Here is a 19,315-nt window from a genome sequence, read left to right as displayed (position 1 = left end):
ATCGTTTTCCCATTCAACCAAGAAAACATTCCTTATCTAAAAAGAGGAGATTCCTTTGTCTAGGAGCAAAAAATCAGATTTAGATGGTTCCACAGATTGGCAATGAATAACGTCAGGCCTCCTAGCAACATTCTTCAGCACCCTTCACATGCAGACTTGGCTCTGTATTTCAACTGCCTACTGTATGTGGCAGTCATATACTTCAGGATATGACTGTATATGGAGTCCGTGTCTGGCAGCCCTGCACAGTATGTGGTCTGAATCACTCATTACTCTCAAGTCATCAGATTTGGGGCAGCGAGTCAAGCAATGTGAACACAGCTCATGGGCACGCAATCAGAAAAAGAAAACGTTATCCTTTGTGTTCAACTCTTGAACAGTTGCATCATTTCCTTAATGAACAGTGAACCGAGATGTAAGCCTTCAAAAAAGCCCTTAGAAAATCTTTGGGAGCTTTTATTCCCAAGCTTTCTCTAGCCAGACACCATGGGATGTTCTTTTACAGTCTGAAAATATCCCTCTCTTGCTTTCATAAACACTTTTTTCTATCTGTTTAAGTATAAAAGATACAAAAGTGGTTTCTAAGGTCTTTGTTAAAATGTAATTATTTACACTGCGCCTTGGCAAAAGCAGCCTGCTAGAGAGAATTCAGCCAGTTAGCAAAAAGCTTCAGTTTAGGGAAAGGGGTGGTGTTTCCCCTCATTAATCTCAAGTAAAAAATGTTTTCTACAGCATGATGCCTCTGACAGCAAGTTTGTATGGTTCTGTCCCTGAATGTTCCTTGACTGCTTTCTTCTTTAATAAAGGCTGTATACTATGTGTCAAACTTCTGACTTATTTTTACAGCATTACAAACGCGATGCATTTTGTACAAAAGATGAGTTTTAATACAGCACAACTACCTGAAGACCATACTTCCTAAGAATGCGTAAGAAGCTGCAAGTATATAAACGTCCTCTTCTGTATTTTCAGGTACTTAATTGATAAAATCACTCACAGTAAAACACCAACTGGAAAAATTTTTTTTAGTTTTTGCATATGAATATTTTTTTCTTTATACAGCCAGCCAGTAAGCACAAACTACTGTACAGTCTGTTATCCATCGGCCCTCACAGACGCTGTGTGGTTTCTTTCTGAGGATATTCCTTCTCCATCACACAGGAGGCCTTCTCTGTACTTCGGAACAGCACCAGCTGAATGGTGTTAGCACAAGCACTCGGGGTGGGGAACACCAAAGCGCTTCACACCCACGCAAGTCCAGTGATATCGGAAGGCCAAAGTGGAAGGCTCGTCTATACTGGCAAAAATGCATCTATGCAATCAGTAGCCGTAGTAGTAGTACACCTATAAAGCTATAAAATTAATATAGGCGTGCATGTGTACACGCACACCCGAAAACAGATACTCAGCAATTTATCAGCATGATCTAAAAAAAAAAAAATAATAAAAAAAATGGTATGTCTCAATCCCCACCTTCATTACGGGGGGGTGTCACTTCGCAGACACCTGCTGCGACTCTGACCTGACTGCTCAACCTACACATGCACATGCGGCCCGCGGCGCTACCCCCCACCGCCGCCGCCGCTCCCGGCGCCTCCCGTGACGTCCCTTCCGCCGCCGGGGCGCCCGCCTTCCGCCCGGGAAGCCCGAGTGCTTCCGCCTGCGCGTTTCCAGGGCGACGCGGCGCCCCGGTGCCCGTGAGTACCGGCTGCCGCCCGCGGGGGAGGCCTGGGGGTGCTTCGCCCTCCGCCCCGGGGGGTCTCGCTGCCTCCCGTGCTCCCGTTACCAACCGCGCGTCCCCGGGGAGGGGCTGCGGAGCGCGGGGCGGCCCCCGGCAGGCGAAGGACGGGGCGCGACCCGTCCCGGCAGCGCGGCGCGGCTCCTCGGGCGGCCGTGCTAAGTGGGGAGGGAGCGGGGGGCCTGCTCGTCTGGGGGGCCCGCAGCCCCGGAGCGGGCCGGCGGGGCCGTGGGGGCCGGCCTGCGGGGTCCCGGGACACCGCCTGTGCCCTGTCCCCTCCCGGCCTGCGGGGCGGGTGAGCGGCGCCTCGGGCCGTGCCCGGCGGCGGAGGGAGGAGCGCTGGGCAGGTGCTGGGCCCGGAGCTCGGGAGCGGGGACGCGATTTTCCGTGCTGGAGCCGGGCAAAAGAGCTTCTCGTGTCCCCTTACGACATGTCGGGGCAGGGGCCCTCCTGGTGGGCGCTGTGAGGGGAGGGGTGCGAGAAGCACCCCCTGTTCAGCTGCCCGGGACTGGTGTCCAAACCGAAGGGTGATGCACTGAGCAGTCTTCTCATCAGTCGAACAGTTTTATCTTGGATAGGGCCACGTAGGGGGAAAAGGGATGTTATAACCACTGTATGGAAGTTGTTACGATACACTCAAACAAGTACTTAATCATTCATCTTAACTTCTTTGTGCAGCTTGACTCAGTGGGACCAGTTAATGTCAAGGGATGTCAACTCCCCCTCTCGCTGGGGCAGGAATGCCGCCTGGTGCCTTCTCAGGGGCACAGGCTCAAGCAGCTCGGGAGGTAAATACAGCTTCACTCTGTCGTATTGGCCAAGAGACTGTGCAGGATATTGTGTTTCGAACGATGGAAATCTTCCAGTTACTGAGGAACATGCAGGTGAGAAATAACTTCTTTTTATGGTCCTCAACTTGCCATGTTTTTGCCAATATATATATGGGCACGGGAGATGTAGGAGCTTAGGACATTTAAATACATAACTTGATCAAACGGCTTTGAAAAGAGGGATTGACTGGAGAAGTGAATACTACTCAATATGTTTGATTACTCCTGTATATTAAGCGAAGATGGGAAAAATTAAAGAATGCTGATTTGTTATTGCCCCCACAATAAATATACTCTAAATACACTTAGTATCTGTGTTTTCCTTTATGAATAGTGAGGTCTGTTTAAATGCTGGTTGTGTTTCTCTGGTTTTGATAACATCTGGGTCATAATTTCAGAGAAATTTTCATTGATCTTTTCCTTATATATTTTCAGTCTAGGACTTTTTGACATTTGTTTTTGTTAATAAAGCAGACATAATCCTTATTTGTGTCTACTTACTGGGAAAACATACAAACTTTTGTTGTGTTTCTCTGTTGAGAGCAGAAAATAAATCATCACTTCCATTTCCTCTGTGTTTTCATGGCTCTGACAGTTTCCTTCTGTAGTTATCTTAGGTGTGTGTACATATACATATATATATATACACACACACATATATATATACACATATATATATTTATATATGTAGTTAGAGTTTGCCAACTCTTAAGTGTTTTCACGCTGAGAGAATTCACTTTGTGTCTGAAGTGTGACCTGCGGTTGAGACACAAAGTCTGGAAGTATAATACTCAGATAACAACAGAACCATGCTTAAGCACTTTGAAGACATTCACTGAAAAGAGTTACAGAAGGATTGAGAATGACTAAAGCGTAGAATACATGAAGCTGTTTGACAGAAGTGATTTGGCACATCAGATGAGCAGATAAAATACAGAATTTTGCTGATAAAAAAGATAGAAGTTTCAGTGATTTCTCTGGGGATAGTGTGATTGTCTTATTTTTAAATGTACACACACCCCCTCTGATTTATTTTAGTTAATTTATTTTGTGTGACAGAAACTTGAACATAATATTCTTAATGTTTTGGGGTTTTGGTTCTCTTAAGTTACCGAATGGTGTTACTTACCATACTGGAACGTATCAAGACAGACTGGGAAAGCTGCAGGAACATCTCCGTCAGCTATCAATACTCTTCAGAAAACTGAGATTAGTTTATGACAAATGCAATGAAAACTGTGCTGGGCTTGATCCTGTTCCCATAGAAGTAAGTATCTTTATTCATATATAAATTACAAATCAGAATAACTGAACTCTCCTTAGCATATCATCCACTCTCCTGAGTTGTCAGAGACTGATAACAAGTTTTAAATGAAACTAGAATTATTTGGTGAACTTCATTCTGTTTATTATGTGGAGCTGGTTGAAAGATTTTGAAATTTTCGCACTAATATCAACAATTCTTACCAGCTGGGAGGGATCCAGTTTTGAAATCAAACTTCATCTAAAATTTTAGCCTTTTTCCTGAGGCTTCTTGGCACATTCACCGATTTGTTTCCCCTAGGGAAAAAAGGGTCAGGGCAAGTTTTTTTTTTTAAAAGCAGTTACAGTGGGTAAAAGTCTGCTTTAAGCTCTCACCTTCCAGCCTGGCTCCCTGAGTAATAAGCATTATTCTGTTGCTCTGGCCACCAGTCTGTGCCTCCATGGTTCCCTCAGTCAGCTACTCTTAACCTGCTTAGCCAGGATGAACCAAACCTGAACATGCAGTGGTGATGGAAAAGTTAGCGGTGTAAGACTTCCAGGAGGGAGGATCGTCCAAAGTTTTTGCCTAATAAAAATGCTATTCCTAGTAAAGTCAAAAGTTCATTTTGCCCCCACATAAGCTGTTTCTAATTCCTAGTAATACCCTTAAAGCCTGTTTTGTGTTATGATTTGAGTTATTACTGTTCTATATTAACCAGAACTATGAAGTTCTTTAAATACTGCCTCCGAGGCAACTCCATTAATGAACTTCTAATTGTCCATTGAGTTTTAATAATATAAGCATTATCTTTTGTATTTGAGTCTCTTCACTGAGTAGTTGAAAATAAAGAAATTAAGAAGTCCATTCTGTATAGTCCGTTCTAAACTACTAATCTACTTCTGACAGCAGTCACTGCCGTGTATTTCAGAGAAAGGTACCTGGAAACCTTACAGCAAGCAAGGGAGTAAGAGAACTTTCCCTTTAAAAAAAATAAAACTTTTTGCATGGTTTGTTGAGTTGTATGCAGTAGTTGAATACTTGTGTCCCTTTTAAAAGCTTTTGATGTGTCTTGTTTTCCCATAGGGTTGGGATGAGGTAGCGTTGGTAGTTTTTTTTTTTTCTTTTTTCTCTTTTCACAGTTTTTTTCCTGTTATCAGGATGAAAAAAGAATTTCCATAGAGAAAGGAGTAGTCACTTTAATCTTTTTTTTTTTTAACTCAGTGTCTCACTGATACCTAAAGGACAGCATAATTTTGTATCGATAGTTGGAATTATTTTTCTTTCATTTACTTAGTCTTTTCTTCTCTGAAGTTAATAGAATGCCTGCCTTCTCATGTTTTATTGGTTAGAGTGAATGAGAGTGGCACACCATTCCTTTTGGATCAGTTATCTTAAATTCTTATTTCAGCTTTTCAGGAATATTCTCAGACATTTAATGACTGAACATTCTAACCATATCTTTAATGAATATCAATTATTATTTTTACACAGTCAAGAGAAGTCAGTATCTACTAAAATTCCCTAGCCTATCATTATTGATACAAATGTTTTCATATTTTTTCGTTAATGTGTACTAGCAATGTAATAGGTATTCTTACCAATTTTCTGTTAAGCAACGTATCAAGGCATGAGATAATTGTGAAGCAGATCTGGCTACAGAGTTTTCTAACTGATTGAATTTCCTACTTCATTTATGTGTTAGGTTTAGTTCTTTGCTTTTTTTTTTTTTTTTTTCTACTAGCTTTTCTGAAAGATGGGAGGTTTTAAAAGGAAATGTTCTGCTTTGAGTGGTACTTGATTTTTCCATCAGAGAGGAGTTCTTTCCAAGAGTATTTAGCAGCCACACTACTGCGTCTTTATGGTATGCAAATGTAGTAAGTTGTTAACCTTTACTGTGTTTTCATGGCAGAGTTTAGTGTGGTAGGTTTTGTCCATTTTGATAAGCTTAATAAGAATGACCTATGGAAGTTTTCGTATAGAAGGAAATTAAATTTTCAGGGGGTTAAACCGAAGTAAGTTTTCCATCAAAATGCTGAAGAATGCTGCTGCATGCTTTATAAGATCATACCCCAAGCTAAGTAACAAGTTAACATGCATTCGATGAACAACTTGCTCCAAGACTTTTAATGTCTTCTCGCTCAATTACATCAATTACTATATGCTCATTTGTCTGTAACGTGTATGTGAACAAGTATGTAATTTTGCTGTCAGCTTTAGCTTTTCTCAGTTCGGACAGAAAAATCTACAACAGACTATTGTAGACTTTCTGGATACACGTTATGTATAAAATGCTACAGCTTATAATTATTTTTTAATAAGATGCTAGTAGCTTGGGAATATGCTGACACAGAAGCATATATTTGTTTTGTATGTAGTATTACTGAAGCTTTTTAATTATTTTTTTTTTAGGAAGGGAACATGCATTAGTATTCATTTAGAAATTCTTTATCAAAGATTTTTGGTTTTGTAGAAGCTTACAGGGAAGGAGTACCCTATGATCTTTTCCAACAAAAACAAGTCTATGATTCCCACTGTGATCTCCTCAGGGACACAGAAATTCTTACAGAAAAACTCCTATTAGGTAACTGTGGGCCTGATCGTAAGAAGAGCCAATCAGAGGCTCACTACCATGGTCATAATTAGGGTATTAACCAAGTAGCTATATAAAGCCAGTCATAATTGTGTTTCACATATCACTGAAATACTTTATAATAATAACTTCATGTTTGTGGTATTTCACAGTGTGGAATAGTAAATTTTAAAATCACAATCTGCAGAATTCAAGAATACAAGGATTATCTATGATAAACATCTTATAATGTAAAGACCGGGTTCTGCCCACAGTTGTGAAATTGCTTAGGTCTGGGCATGGTAATATGTGGGGTTGTGTCTTTTTGAAGCACACCGTTTTCCTGGAGAACTGACTGAGATCATTCCAAGGTCTTTGGGTTGAGGTGACAAAGTAATCTTGTCTCCACTTCCTCTTGGGAAGTTTGAACCTTTGGAGAAAATGGTAGCACCTTACGTATCTCCTCGTTTTGTTTTCTTTTTTTTTTTTTCCCCCCTTTTATTCCCTGCCCCAAGCTAATGTTTCTTGTCTTCACAGCAACTTATTCCATATGTTGAAGAGGACAGCTCCAAGCATGATGATCGTGGTGCTGCAAGTCAGCTCCGTTTTGCTAGTGAAGAGAGAAGGGAAATCATGGAAGTAAATAAGGTAACAAAGTTGAAATTTATTTGCCTAAAACTGAGAATGTCACTTTGTCATTACAAAGCTTAAATTTCTAGATTGCTGTACAAAATGCAGTATGTGTGATGACTACCATCAAACTTGGTAATAAATACTTCTCGCATGTAACTATTTCAGAGTTTTAGTAAGCAGGGTCTTTTTAGCTGTACCTCTGGTACAGTAGAGTTTAGGTTTCCTGACAATTTAAACTTGCACCTCTTTTTAAACCAACACATATTCTTCTGAATATGGTGTATTATGTTTATGCTTAACCCACTAGATATTGGCAGCACAGGTTGAGGCAAGGTGCCTGTTGGAGCTTACTTCTCTTCAAAACTTACCTTCAGGGTGTTAAAAAAATGGATATTCAACATCAAATTTGTAAATATTATTGCAGTAATGTGAGTTGGTAAGGGATTTTCAGAGCTACCTTCTGTATTTTGACAGTTTGAGGAAGACCGTTCCATTTGTTAAGTGTAGCATTTAGCGAATCTTGACACATTCAGAAAAAATATACTATGTATGATAAAGGTGCTGTTAAATTTTCAGTTTGAGTGGCAGTATGCAATTGAGTACAATTACTAAAGATGGATTCAAATTTTAAAATAAATGTGCTGTAGTAAATGCTAATATGAGATTAAAAATATGTAGTTTTACCAGACCACAGTTTTGAATATTGTTTCTTCAATCTGTAAAGTGCAAAGATAGGATTAATTAAATATTTCTGTTGCTGTAATTTCTGTAAGTGCTTAGCAAAAAGGAGGCACGATCTACAAAAATAACTGAACAAAGGAAATAAATGAGTAAAATATTTCTTAATGGAGAGAATAATTGGTGGCTTTTCAGCTTTTAAATATTTGCGATATTTTAGTTTGTCTTCAACAATCAGGTGTACTGAATTTTTCGTAACCCATTTATTTAGAAAAATGCATGCATATTTTACAGGAGAAAATTAGGACTCTGTGAATTTAGAAAAAAGCACTTGCCAGCTTTCCTGTTATGTTCTTTCTGTTCAGTGCTGATGTGGCACGGTTGTATATATTATATGTAATGCTATACTGTGAATTTATGCACATTTATTACCAGTCTTTAAGTGTTAATAAGCTTAACTGTCCATATTTGCTGTGTTTTTAATAGTTCTATGACATGTTTTTGCCCTTGTTGTTGTACTAGTATGCTAATATGTTTTTAAACATCCTTGGTGTGATCTTGTGAGAAGAATTTCATAAATGTTTATGATGAGTTCTGAACCTTAAAAAGGTTGATGGTGTTACAGGAACATTGGTAGCAAACTGGTAATTAAGAATGTGTTAAAACCTTCACTTAAATCTGGTCTGAAATCCTGTATTTACACTTAAATGCCTAGAGCAAATTTCCAGATTTTCCACAGTAAATCTTCACAAGGTAGTTGAACTTTCTCTAGTATTCTGTGGACAAATACTTAGTAACTGCTGCAAAAGAAATATAAACTTCTTGTATCTGAAAAATTTTTTTTCTTTTGTTTCCCTCCAGCTGTATAAGCACACCCACTACCACTTTCAGAGTGCAAATTTTAATACATTGCAGAATAGGAAATGCTTTGGGTTTTATGACTAGAAATAAGTAAATCCTTATTTTTGCAAAGAAAAAAAACAGAGGTGAATTGGTCTAATTTCTGACAGTGGCTGCTGGGCTCAAATAGCCCTCTATGGTTCTACAGCTTTTCAATCCTCTGTAGTATGTAATGTCCGCCTCCCAACTCGGTTTTGCTTAATTTAGTTTAGCAAAATTTCAGTAATACAAAATGTTGACAAAAATGCTGTGACAGTGAAACCAACATGACAGATTAAGATTCTTGACCCACTATCTTTTCTTCCTTCAGCTGATTGTGCTTCTCTCACCTAGTCCTTTCCGCTGTGATAGGCAGTATTTTTTCAGTCTTGCATGTTACTGGTACCAAAAAAGCAGTATTGCGATAACCCAATACTTTGACGCTGTTGAGACATTTGAATTCTTAGACCTTTCATGGGTCTCTTAATTTTGCCCTTCTTGCTGTGATACCCAGCCAGTCTGACCTCTTCGGTGGCTCTGAATGTATGTGAAAAACACTAACTGCCCTGCCATGTGGAGCACAGCCGAAGCTAGTAGATCATATAAACCTTGTGGATCATATATTCTCACAGAAAAGCATCCCTCCTTCCAGAAGCCGCTGATTTCAATACATAGCAACTCTGCTTTGCTACCACAGTTGTCTGGGAAGGGAGCATCCTCAGTGGAGGAGTGTCACATCACGTACTTCCGATACTCACCATGTCACTCATGGGGCAGGAGAACCTGTTGATGTAGCAGAGTTCCCAAATACCAGTAGGCTTTGATGTCGGTTTACACTACAGTGACATCTTCTGGTCTTATTTATTTATTTATTCTGCTATATTGCACTTATCTTCTAGGTCAGAAAGTTTAATGTGCTCACCTTGGTTAAGAAGTACTTACCCATTAATTTAAAACACAGATCAGTTCATGAGGTAATGAATTTATGTTCTAGCAATTCAGTAATGTTTAGCAATTGTAAGTTTAAGTGAAACCTATCAAGCTTAAAAACAAAAGGGATTTTTGCCAGCACTAAGAAGAGTGCACTCTTACTACGACATAACCAAACAAACCATTTATTGAGCACTGTCTACTTCTACCTTCCATACCAAACAATCCTCTCCTGCAGTTCCAAAAAATGTTGCTTATTGCTTTTATCTCTATTTGTTTTCTGGGGTGGTAAATTGTTGAGGTGGTAACTCTTTCTCTGGGCTAAATAATTTACTGTTCCAGAATCAGTTTAGCATTTGCATTAGTCTACTAATACAAGTTCCGATACAGTTTCCACTGAACATAATTACTATTTGCAACACTTGGAAGCCATTACCAAAATTTACTCGCTTGTCTTCATGTTTTTTGAGTCTTTTAATATTCTGTCTACAGGCTTTTTACCCTCTAAATATAGCATCATCTGTAGTATTTTCAAGATGTCAGGCTCACCTTGGGCCCATGGTGACAGAACTTACAACAGAACATATAAAATCACAAACTGAGAACACTTTAATCTTGTGTTGCTGCCATATCAGCAGTTTTCTTTACCACTTGTTTTTAGAAATGGAGCAAGTACAGCTTTGGTTTTTCAGTTGCTCTAGGTCTCATTTCAAATGAGGCACTTAGGAAAATCATCACATAATTAGCCACCTCAAGTCATTTGGGTGAAAATGAAACGATGTGAAATAGCATTAGGACGTTCCAGGTGACTCTTTAGAAAAAAATCATGTTTGATATTCTTAATTAATCTTTGCTAACTGGTTAACAGTCATCTTGCTAAGAGAGGAAAAGGCAATCTACATGACAGGCTTTTAAGTTAAGCTGTTTAGTTTTAAGAGTTTAGCTCTGGGCTTTTTTGATAGCAAAAGCATTGTGCACTGCAGCTGGTGTTGTTTAGTGAAGTAGTCCTTAAAATGACAGCAATTTGCAATTAGTCTTTCTCTTTAGGGAAATTCACCTGAAAACTACTTTTGACAATGCTGAAAACCTAAATTCCTTTTAAACTGTTTTTCAAACTATTTGCAGGTATTTTTAATTTGTTTTCTATTTGTAGAGTCCTTTTTCACCTAAACTATGAATTTGCACCAAGGAACACTTTAACAAGAGGGGAAGAGTTTTTGATTTGGACACATTCTAAGCAAATTAATCTGCACTGGGAGCAGTTCTATCCTGTTTTGGGTACCAAAACTGGGTGTCTGCAATGATAGAATCATAGAGGAATTTAGGCTCAGTGGCAGGTCTGGAGATTATCTGATTCAACCCCCAGCTCAAAGCAGGGCCAATGAGCAAAGTTAGATCCAGTTGCTCAGGCCTATATCCAGTAGCTTTTTGAATTAACTGTAAGGATGGAAATGTCACCCTTTCTGAGCCCTTCTTAAATGTCAGCTTTCATTATGAAAGTTTTCCTTATGTTACATTGGAATTTTCTTTGTTGTAACTCACGTCAGCTGCCCCTCATCCTTTTGCTGTGTACATTCAAGGGAAGTCCAGCTTTGTCTTTTCTATGATCTTCATCAGGTAACTGAAGACAGCATCATGATCCTGCCTTAGCCTTCTCTGCCTGAGACCGAACAAATACAGCTTTAATCATCTTGGTGGCCTTCCACTAGACGTTCTCTAGTATGTTAGTGTTTTCTATTGAGCCTCAAATTGGACAATCGTTCTCCAGAGCCAAATAGAGGAGAATAATAATTTCACTTGACCTGATAGGCATGCTCTTACTAATATAGCACAATGTGCAGTTTGTCTTCATTGTTGGAAAAAGGTCCACTGCTGACTCACATTCAACTTATCAGAAAGTTTCAAAAAGGATCTCAGGTCCTTTTCTGCAAATCTGCTTTCTGTTCAGTCAGCCCTCTGCTTGTGCTGTTGTGTGAGTTTATTCTGGTTTCAGTTGTAGGATGTTGCTTTAATTGAAGTTCCTGGGATAGGTTTTGGCCTGCCTTTCCCACCTGTTGAGGCCCCTCTGAGTTGGACATCCTATCACTGAGTATATTGACCACTTCCCCCCATTTGATAATGTCAACAAATTTGATACTTCGATACAGTGAATAGGTCATTAAGTATGGATAAGTCATTAATGAGGATATTAAGAATATTGAGCTGAGAAACATCAAGAGTGACCAGCTGCCACTTGGTCTTGATGCTGATGATCACAACATTTAGAACCCAATAGTCTGGTCAGCTTTCCATCAACCCTGATGTCTGTGTCAAAAGCCTGTGTCAAAAGCCTGACTAACATGAAAGTAAAGAAAATGCCCTGCTCTCCCCTTGGCCACAGAGCCAGTCATTTCTCGATAGAAGGCTGTCATGTTGGTCAAGCACAACACATCTTTGATAAATCAGAGATGACTGTTCCCAGTCACCTTATCATTCGTGTGTCTGGACATGACTTGCAGAAGGATTTGGTATATAGTCTTTCTGGGGTCAGGGGTTAGGCTGACCAGCCTGTAATTCCTATATCTTTCTGGATCCTGCTCCTTGCCTTTCTTGAAGATCAGTTGAGATGTTTCTTTTTTCATCAGGAGCCTCTTCCCGTCTTCAATAGAAAATTATGTAGAGTGGTCTTGTAATGTCATTAGCCAGCTCTCTCAGCACTCAGATGCATTTTATTCTATATAATGAAATAATTCCTTTCAGTTTCATATAACATGTTGCATGCAAAGTTTTCATGTTGCTTCCTGTATCAGAACAGTATCATGGTTACAAAGTTGAGAAATGTTAGGGAACACTGACTTAAAGCTGTCCATGCTACCCCAATTGTCCCCTTTTGTCCTTGTATAAATGCATATTATACAACCTTTATTACATTATCACATTCACATTTGGTTCCTCTTCCTCCCATCTCCTCCTCCTTTCTTTTCTGGAAGAGTCCTTGAGCTATTCTGCTTTTGTTGCAGATAAGCACTCTTTAGGTTGAATCAGTATTACGATAAGTAAAATTATAAGAATCCTGGTTTATGTGTTGCGTAACTTGCATGAGGGTATTGAATAAGAACAGAATTTGGGAATGAGAAGGAGGGATTTAATGTGAGTAGGGAGAAAGTAACTGAAAGCTGCTCTTGAGAACTGGATTTTTATGCTTGTCTTTGCCACCAAATGTCTGTGGTGGTTGTTTATTCTTCCCCTTATGGCTTGTGATAGCTGTCATTTCAATATGTGGGCAGCTATTAATTTGCGAAGTTTAGTGGTGGGCTTGAATCTTAGATATCTCTGAAGAAAGTTGGTAGGCACTCTGGTTTTATCCCTAGTGTTCCTGTGACTTAGTTTGCCATCTGTAACTGAGGATCATACATGTGTGATTTTCATGTTAAGAATGGGGATGTAACAGTGAGGAGTCTGGTGGAGAAGCACCTTGAGGAAAGGATAATGCCATTACAAGCTACATAGCATAGAGGATGCGCAGTAAATAAGACCTCAGACTTCATTGTTGAATGGTATGTAAGTGGTATGAAGCAAACATCCATCTATTTTAATGAACGTGCTTATTCTCTTTGAACAAAAGAGCAGTGGATACGTGCAATTGCTGTCTGGTTCAGTGTGTGAAAAGTATTGAGCGTGCAGTGGAGCACAGGCTGTCGCTGGTGCCTCTGCTTGTTTCAGGAACAAACAGTTACGTACGCAGAAGGAGCGGGTTTTCTTTCAGCTGTCAGGTGAGGAGGGAGGCAGAAAACTCAGAAAATCTCAGAGTAAGGGGTACAACAGTTATGCATGTGAAGGACATCAGGAAAACCTGTAGTTACTGAACAGTAAGTCTGAACCTAAAGTTCAATTGCACAGCAGTTAATGTATTAGTGATGAATACTTTTTATCAATTTGTAAATATATTATAAATAGATGGATGTGTGAATTTACTATGATAAAAGTTGTGCATTGGTATCAATTGAGTAGCCATAAGTTAGAACATCACCTGGCATTTTTCCTAAATTTTTTTTTCCTGCTGTGTGCATGTAATGTTGTAAGTCCTTTGACTGTAAAACTGAAGGAGGAAAAAGGGATTTTCTACCTTCTTACTTCAGAGATTTCGTTATGAAGGACTTACTTTAAAAAAGAACGGTATAAATTGCCGGGGCAGGCTTGAATTTTTCTTGCCTATCACAAGCATTGTGTTTCTGTAGAAATGTCTTGAGTGTCAACATAGGCAAGTACTCTGGATGGTTTTACAGGCATCGGTTGGAATGTAATCTTACTCTTCCACAGGATTTACACTATTACCTTTGCCTGAAGAAGGGACTTTTAACAAATGGATTGAATGCAGGATAATGACTCATAGTCATGTTTCGATTTTAAAATGTGAAAGATAGATGGGCTTAAGATGAGGAGAGAGATGGGAGCAGCATGCAAAGTAAAGTTCTTACACGTTTCTGATAGAAAGTTGTGGATTGGTCTAGACAGCACTGACTTCAAATGAAATGAAAGTGAACCAAAAATGAGTTTAGGTAAAAAATTGCTTTCAGTCAAAGTTGAAGTTACTGTGTCCTACTGAACCCAAATCTGTATGAAACATGTCAAGTTCTTTATGGGACGTTCCTTGGAACACAGCTGTTTTCTGGATATACGTTATGGTTCTCCCACTCTGTTTCATTTATGCAGGTTTTGTACTTCTGTACATGTTTTTATAAATGTCCTACCTGACCTAAGCCTGCTAAGGTCTCTGTTACTGGAAGGTGCAGTCTTTGCTGACTCCGTCATGTTGGTCATAGTACTTGCAGTGTCAGGCAAAATGGATAGTTAATCACATTGAAAATTAATATCACCAAAGACCCCTTAGGATTGGTTTTCAGTCAGAACATTTTTCTGACAAAGAGGGACTAACAGAAACATGCCTGTCACATCTAAGGTGAATTTAGGTCTCTTAAATTCATTATAAACTGCCTCATATAAGATAATTTTCCTGTGCTGTCATAAAACAGATAGTCAGAAACTGTAGCATATATGTAGGTTGAAGTACCTTTTCTTGTTTCATACAACTGTTAATCCTGAGAAGCAGTCCAGAGTTCAACCAAGTCATTTCAGTAAAAGGAGGAAAGAGTGGGAGACAACTTGCAAGCAATCTGTTCAAATGAAAATTTGTTGTTGCTGCAGAAGCTGCTTACAGAACTTGCCAGTTTCCCAAGAAGACCATTTCACTTACCTTTCCAAGGTTAGACCTGAGTTGAGATGTTCTTACTGGCTCAGCAAAGTCTTAAGGAGAGGCCAGCACTGCCAGTGGTGCAGAACATATTAATTATGTAGTACTTTGTGGTGTGGACCACTGCCTGTCAAAGATTGGTAACAAAGATCACTATATGCATTTCAATTAGGAGACCATGCTCTCTGAAGTGGGTATTTTCCCCCTCTCTTTATTCTTTTTTCAGCCTAGCAATCCAGAGATAGTACTTAGATGTTTTTTCTGTCTCTAGAAAAAGTAGAATAGAAGAGCTAAGAAAATAGCTCTTCACTGAAGACAAGGATCTAAAATTTTCTTCAGATAAAGTAACAATCATATACTACTTGTCTTTACAGATGCTTTGAAAACAAATGAAATCCAATTTGAAGGTTCCCCTGTCTAGCATCAAGTAAAAATCAAGCAATTTACAGTTTCGTAACACTTGCACAAGAAATGAAAACGGTCTTACAGAAAGAGACTTCTGAGCGTAACTTATGTAAAGTTCACGTGAGCATACCTACATAACAGTATTTAACAGTAATATTAGACATGGGTGGAGAGAAAACACAATCTGCATATCAGAGGTTAATGGTTCTTTTTATCTGTAACTTGAATAACCATCACTGACTGTTCAGCCTTCATTTCTATTGATGAAGGCTTAAAAAAAATTATGAAAAGGCATGCCCTCAATACCAGTGACTGGCAGCTTGCATTAAACTAGTAGCTTTGATGTAACATTCACTGATTTCTCTAAGATTGAATGTTGAGGATGGCAAACAAATGTATTTGAAAATGCCAAAGGTATGAATATGCTTGTTTATCTTATCCCTCTTGTGCTGTCTCAACCATCATGATCTTACATTATGAGCTTTTTTAGGGAGACACTTGCAATTCTGTCATCTGGATGCTGTGGTAACTACGTGCTTTTCAGTTTTTTCTTGTGTCTTGAGGAGCTGAATTTCTGCTGTATATTGTGAAGTCTTGGGTTAGCAAATGGAAAAGAAAGAAGCATTACCTAAATGCACACGGTTATCTTTAAAATACTTTTTAGTCTGTCAACGGCTTGATTAGAAATTCTGAGTTAGTGCATGTGAACCGTCCTACATCTGTTTTTCCATCCTTCTCAGGAGTCTGGAATTGAGTGTTGTCTCTGCTTCGGGGAATGTGTCCACCAAAGTCTGTGTTCAGGAGTATTTCCCTTACTCAAAATACTATGCTCCCATGTAATGTAAGCCTAATTACCATATTACTTCAGACCATTTTTTCGGGTCTGAAGTGAACAGGCTTTCCTCTGGACTCCTTTCCCCGCTGACCAGCTAGACAAAAATGTTGGTGTGTTGTTGGCATCAAAACTCAGAAGACTGATTTTTAGGATGTTGCTGCTTTTGTTGCTTGCTTTTATCACTGTTCCAGTTACTTCGGTCATGTTACTGATCTGAGTCACTTTTTTAATGTATTGCCATTTGTGTAGTGCAAATAACAAAGTTATGTCAAACCTGAAACATTTTGAATAATTTGTCCTCTTTTGATGGTAGTAAGTCTTCCCTGTGCTTTCACCTTACTTAGAACTCTGGACTTGCCTAACGAATAAGTAGTTTGATCTCTTAATGTGAGAAGATGGACATCTTATCAAATCGGAAGGACATAGGTTGCTGCTAACAATACACAGTAACTTTAGTTTTTGACAGCTTTGATTTGAGCAGGAAAATTAATTAATTAGACAATAAGTACATGTATTATTCTGAAACATGGAAGATTAGGAAGATTGTGTAACGTCTTAACACAGGGGTCCTCAAACTTTTTAACCAGGGGGCCAGCGCGTGGATGCAGTGGCAGGCAGTCATCTGCGGCTGCTTGGTTTCTCCCCCCCAACCCCAGCCAGGTGTGTGTGTGTCTGTAAATACTGGGGGCCGGATTGAGGACCCTGGGGTGCCATATCCGGCCCACGGGCTGTAGTTTGAGGACCCCTGTCTTAACACGCTGAACTTTCTTCTCTAAAGACATAGTCTTCTTCTGGTTATGCACCCAAATGAAAGTGAGCTTGCTATTCTGTTCCTTCAAATGCTTCTGCAGTTCACAAAAACAAATACATAATTGCAAAGAATACAGCGTGCTTGGGATTATCTGTTTCAAGATGGGACCCCTTAGCACATCAGGGTTGACCTGAAGGGCTGGATTGGCTTCACCTGTACCTTGTGCTTTGTTCAAATTTCTGCTGTTAATCCCTCATTTTTCTGTGCCTCCAAGTTATACAACATGTATTCACATAAATTTACCTGTTCCCTGAATTCTTTCTTCCTACTTAGAGTGCTATATTTTGGACTTGGGAAAGAGAGGACCAATCCTCACAAGCCTCTGTTTTTTGAGGGGATCACTTTTTTGATAGAAAGACTGCTGTGAAAAGAAACACACACACAGAGCAATGGTCCATAATTTTTGAGGCTTTCTTGTATTTTTAGAGTGTGCTTTAAAGAGGATGTATTATCCTCCTAATACTGCTTACAGATAACTGAGAAAAAGATTGATCTAGCATTTGATAACACTGTAACTTTAGTTGAATTTCTGAGTGCACTATTTGAACCAATTTTTTAAAAAAATCTTACAATAAACTCTTCCCACAGAAACTGAAACAGAAGAATCAGCAGCTGAAGCAGATCATGGATCAGTTACGGAATCTTATCTGGGACATAAATGCCATGTTGGCAATGCGGAACTGAACAAGGAAAATCAAACCTTGTAGCTGGAAAAGACACAAAATTGTTTGGATATACTTAATTTCTAAGAAATAACATGCTTTCCCACAACCCCATTGTAATAATGTTTTAAAACTCTTCAAGATTAAAATGTTAGGTTTTTTGTAATAATGTAAATGGTGTTGGCTGTGTTCTTATAGAAGATTCATCCTACAGGTTTTACCTGAGTGACTTGCTTAGCCTAAATATAATACACGCTAAGTATCTTACAGTAATAATTTGCTTTGCTATGCAAATGGGGGTTTTTATAAGTGAAGTCTTTCTGGATTATTATTTTTTTATAATACAGTTAACACCATGTTAGAAATAAGTATTTTTATCTGATTCTGCAGTGCAAAACACCTCTACAGGCTGGAAAAGTTGCAATAAGGAAAAGTCACTCTAGTAAGCTGCAGGACTGAAATAAGTGATCACTTATTACAATGCAGTGTTTGCCCATTGTGGGAATATATACTACAGGCTACTGTGCCATATAAGTTCATCTTATTCCATATTGTACCTCTGGATATGTGTTATATTAGATAAATTGGAGCAAAATTCAAAATGTGCGTTAAATTACTCCTATATCCCTATGGACATAGTTAAGTATTTTTTAAGTGAAGACTGCATACATTTATCCTCAACATAACCTTGTCCTGTAACTATGCGTTATAATTTCTTGAGTACTGCTGCAGCTATTGTATGGTGTAGTATTGCTGTAGCATTGTGTGTGGTTGGAATACTTTGGTTTTGTTTGCCAGAATGCACTGAATAAATGCCTCATTAATTTTTTCCCTATGACTGTCAGTCCTAGAAAACTTCAGAGTATGCAAGCAGTTCATTATTTTGAGTTAATCATCGACCTTAATCTTTCTTTGTTCTACTTCTGGTATTCCTCGCAATTTTTATTAGCTCTGAAAGTAGTCTTAATAATTTCTGTTATCCACAGATGCTGCCAGTTGACTATGTGTACCTTTTTCCAGATGAAAGAATATGTAAAATAACACTGTTTCAGTACAAATCCGTAGGGCACTCTACTGTTAATATTTGTCAAGTTGAAAACTGACCATGCTCACGATCTGCTTCTTGGGTATTACTTTTAACTTTCGTCCCATGCCCAGTCAGATTCCTTAACAGTTCTGTGTGAAAGATTTGCTCAGAACCTTCTGAAGAGTCCAGTTAAATGGTATCCTTTTAAAAGATACCTTTTTTACAATATAGGGGTTTGATACTCAATGCTTGTGGGTTTGAGATACATGGTTTAAAAAATGTTACACTGGTTTTGTTGTTCTGTCAGTCTGTTTTATTTTGGTTTTTAATAATTTCAATCCATTTGTCTACTCCTTGAGGCAAAAATCACTGGTATGTAATAGATCTGATCACACCTGGTTAACAATGTATGACTTTCCCCTGAGTTAGGTACAATATAATGGTCTTGTATTACTCCTTTTGAAGGTTTTAAACCTTAACAGATGAAGGGATGCCCAATCTTATAATAGCAAATAAACAGAAAACATTAATTTTTATTAGTTTACACAGTGTTGAAAGTCATATGGAACTATGACAATACCTCAATATGAGTAGATGTCAAAACACCTTACAAATGAAGTTGGACTCTTTTCTGCCATGTTACAAATGGCTGGTTTACTCAGTGGTAAAGCCAGCAGCAGAACTGGTTGTTTCCCATTTAGATTGACCACTATGGCAGACTTGTTAGTCAGAAATAATGGTCTGTTTCTGCAGCTGTGAGAGAGATAACTTTTATTTGCAAAGCTTTTGAAAAAGGAGATGAAGACTACAAGTAGGGGTTTTCTTTTGTTGTTTGTTTGAAACGC

At 38.8% G+C, this 19,315-nt stretch overlaps 1 protein-coding gene across 1 annotated transcript; it reads left to right on the top strand.

Annotated features, from left to right (window-relative positions):
* The first annotated feature begins 776 nt into the window (after positions 1-776).
* MED30 (mediator complex subunit 30) lies at positions 777-18,278 on the top strand. The gene is made up of 5 exons (XM_080380260.1): positions 777-1,697; positions 2,417-2,622; positions 3,677-3,835; positions 6,918-7,028; positions 17,370-18,278. The coding sequence occupies exons 2-5, from the start codon at positions 2,449-2,451 to the stop codon at positions 17,463-17,465; spliced, it is 540 nt and encodes a 179-aa protein (XP_080236386.1). The 5' UTR covers positions 777-1,697; positions 2,417-2,448; the 3' UTR covers positions 17,466-18,278.
* The last annotated feature ends 1,037 nt before the right edge of the window (positions 18,279-19,315 follow it).

Source organism: Falco punctatus (genome assembly GCF_963210335.1).
Source record: "Falco punctatus genome assembly, chromosome: 3".
In the NCBI taxonomy this organism is placed as follows: Eukaryota; Metazoa; Chordata; class Aves; order Falconiformes; family Falconidae; genus Falco; species Falco punctatus.
This window is presented reverse-complemented; position numbering and strand designations above follow the sequence as displayed.

Excerpts from the sequence above, each read along its gene's own strand:
- MED30 (XM_080380260.1), top strand. The coding sequence starts at position 2,449 with ATGTCAACTCCCCCTCTCGCTGGGGCAGGAATGCCGCCTGGTGCCTTC. Across the intron at positions 2,623-3,676 it reads AGTTACTGAGGAACATGCAG|TTACCGAATGGTGTTACTTA; the intron begins GTGAGAAATAAC and ends GGTTCTCTTAAG. Across the intron at positions 3,836-6,917 it reads TTGATCCTGTTCCCATAGAA|CAACTTATTCCATATGTTGA; the intron begins GTAAGTATCTTT and ends TTGTCTTCACAG.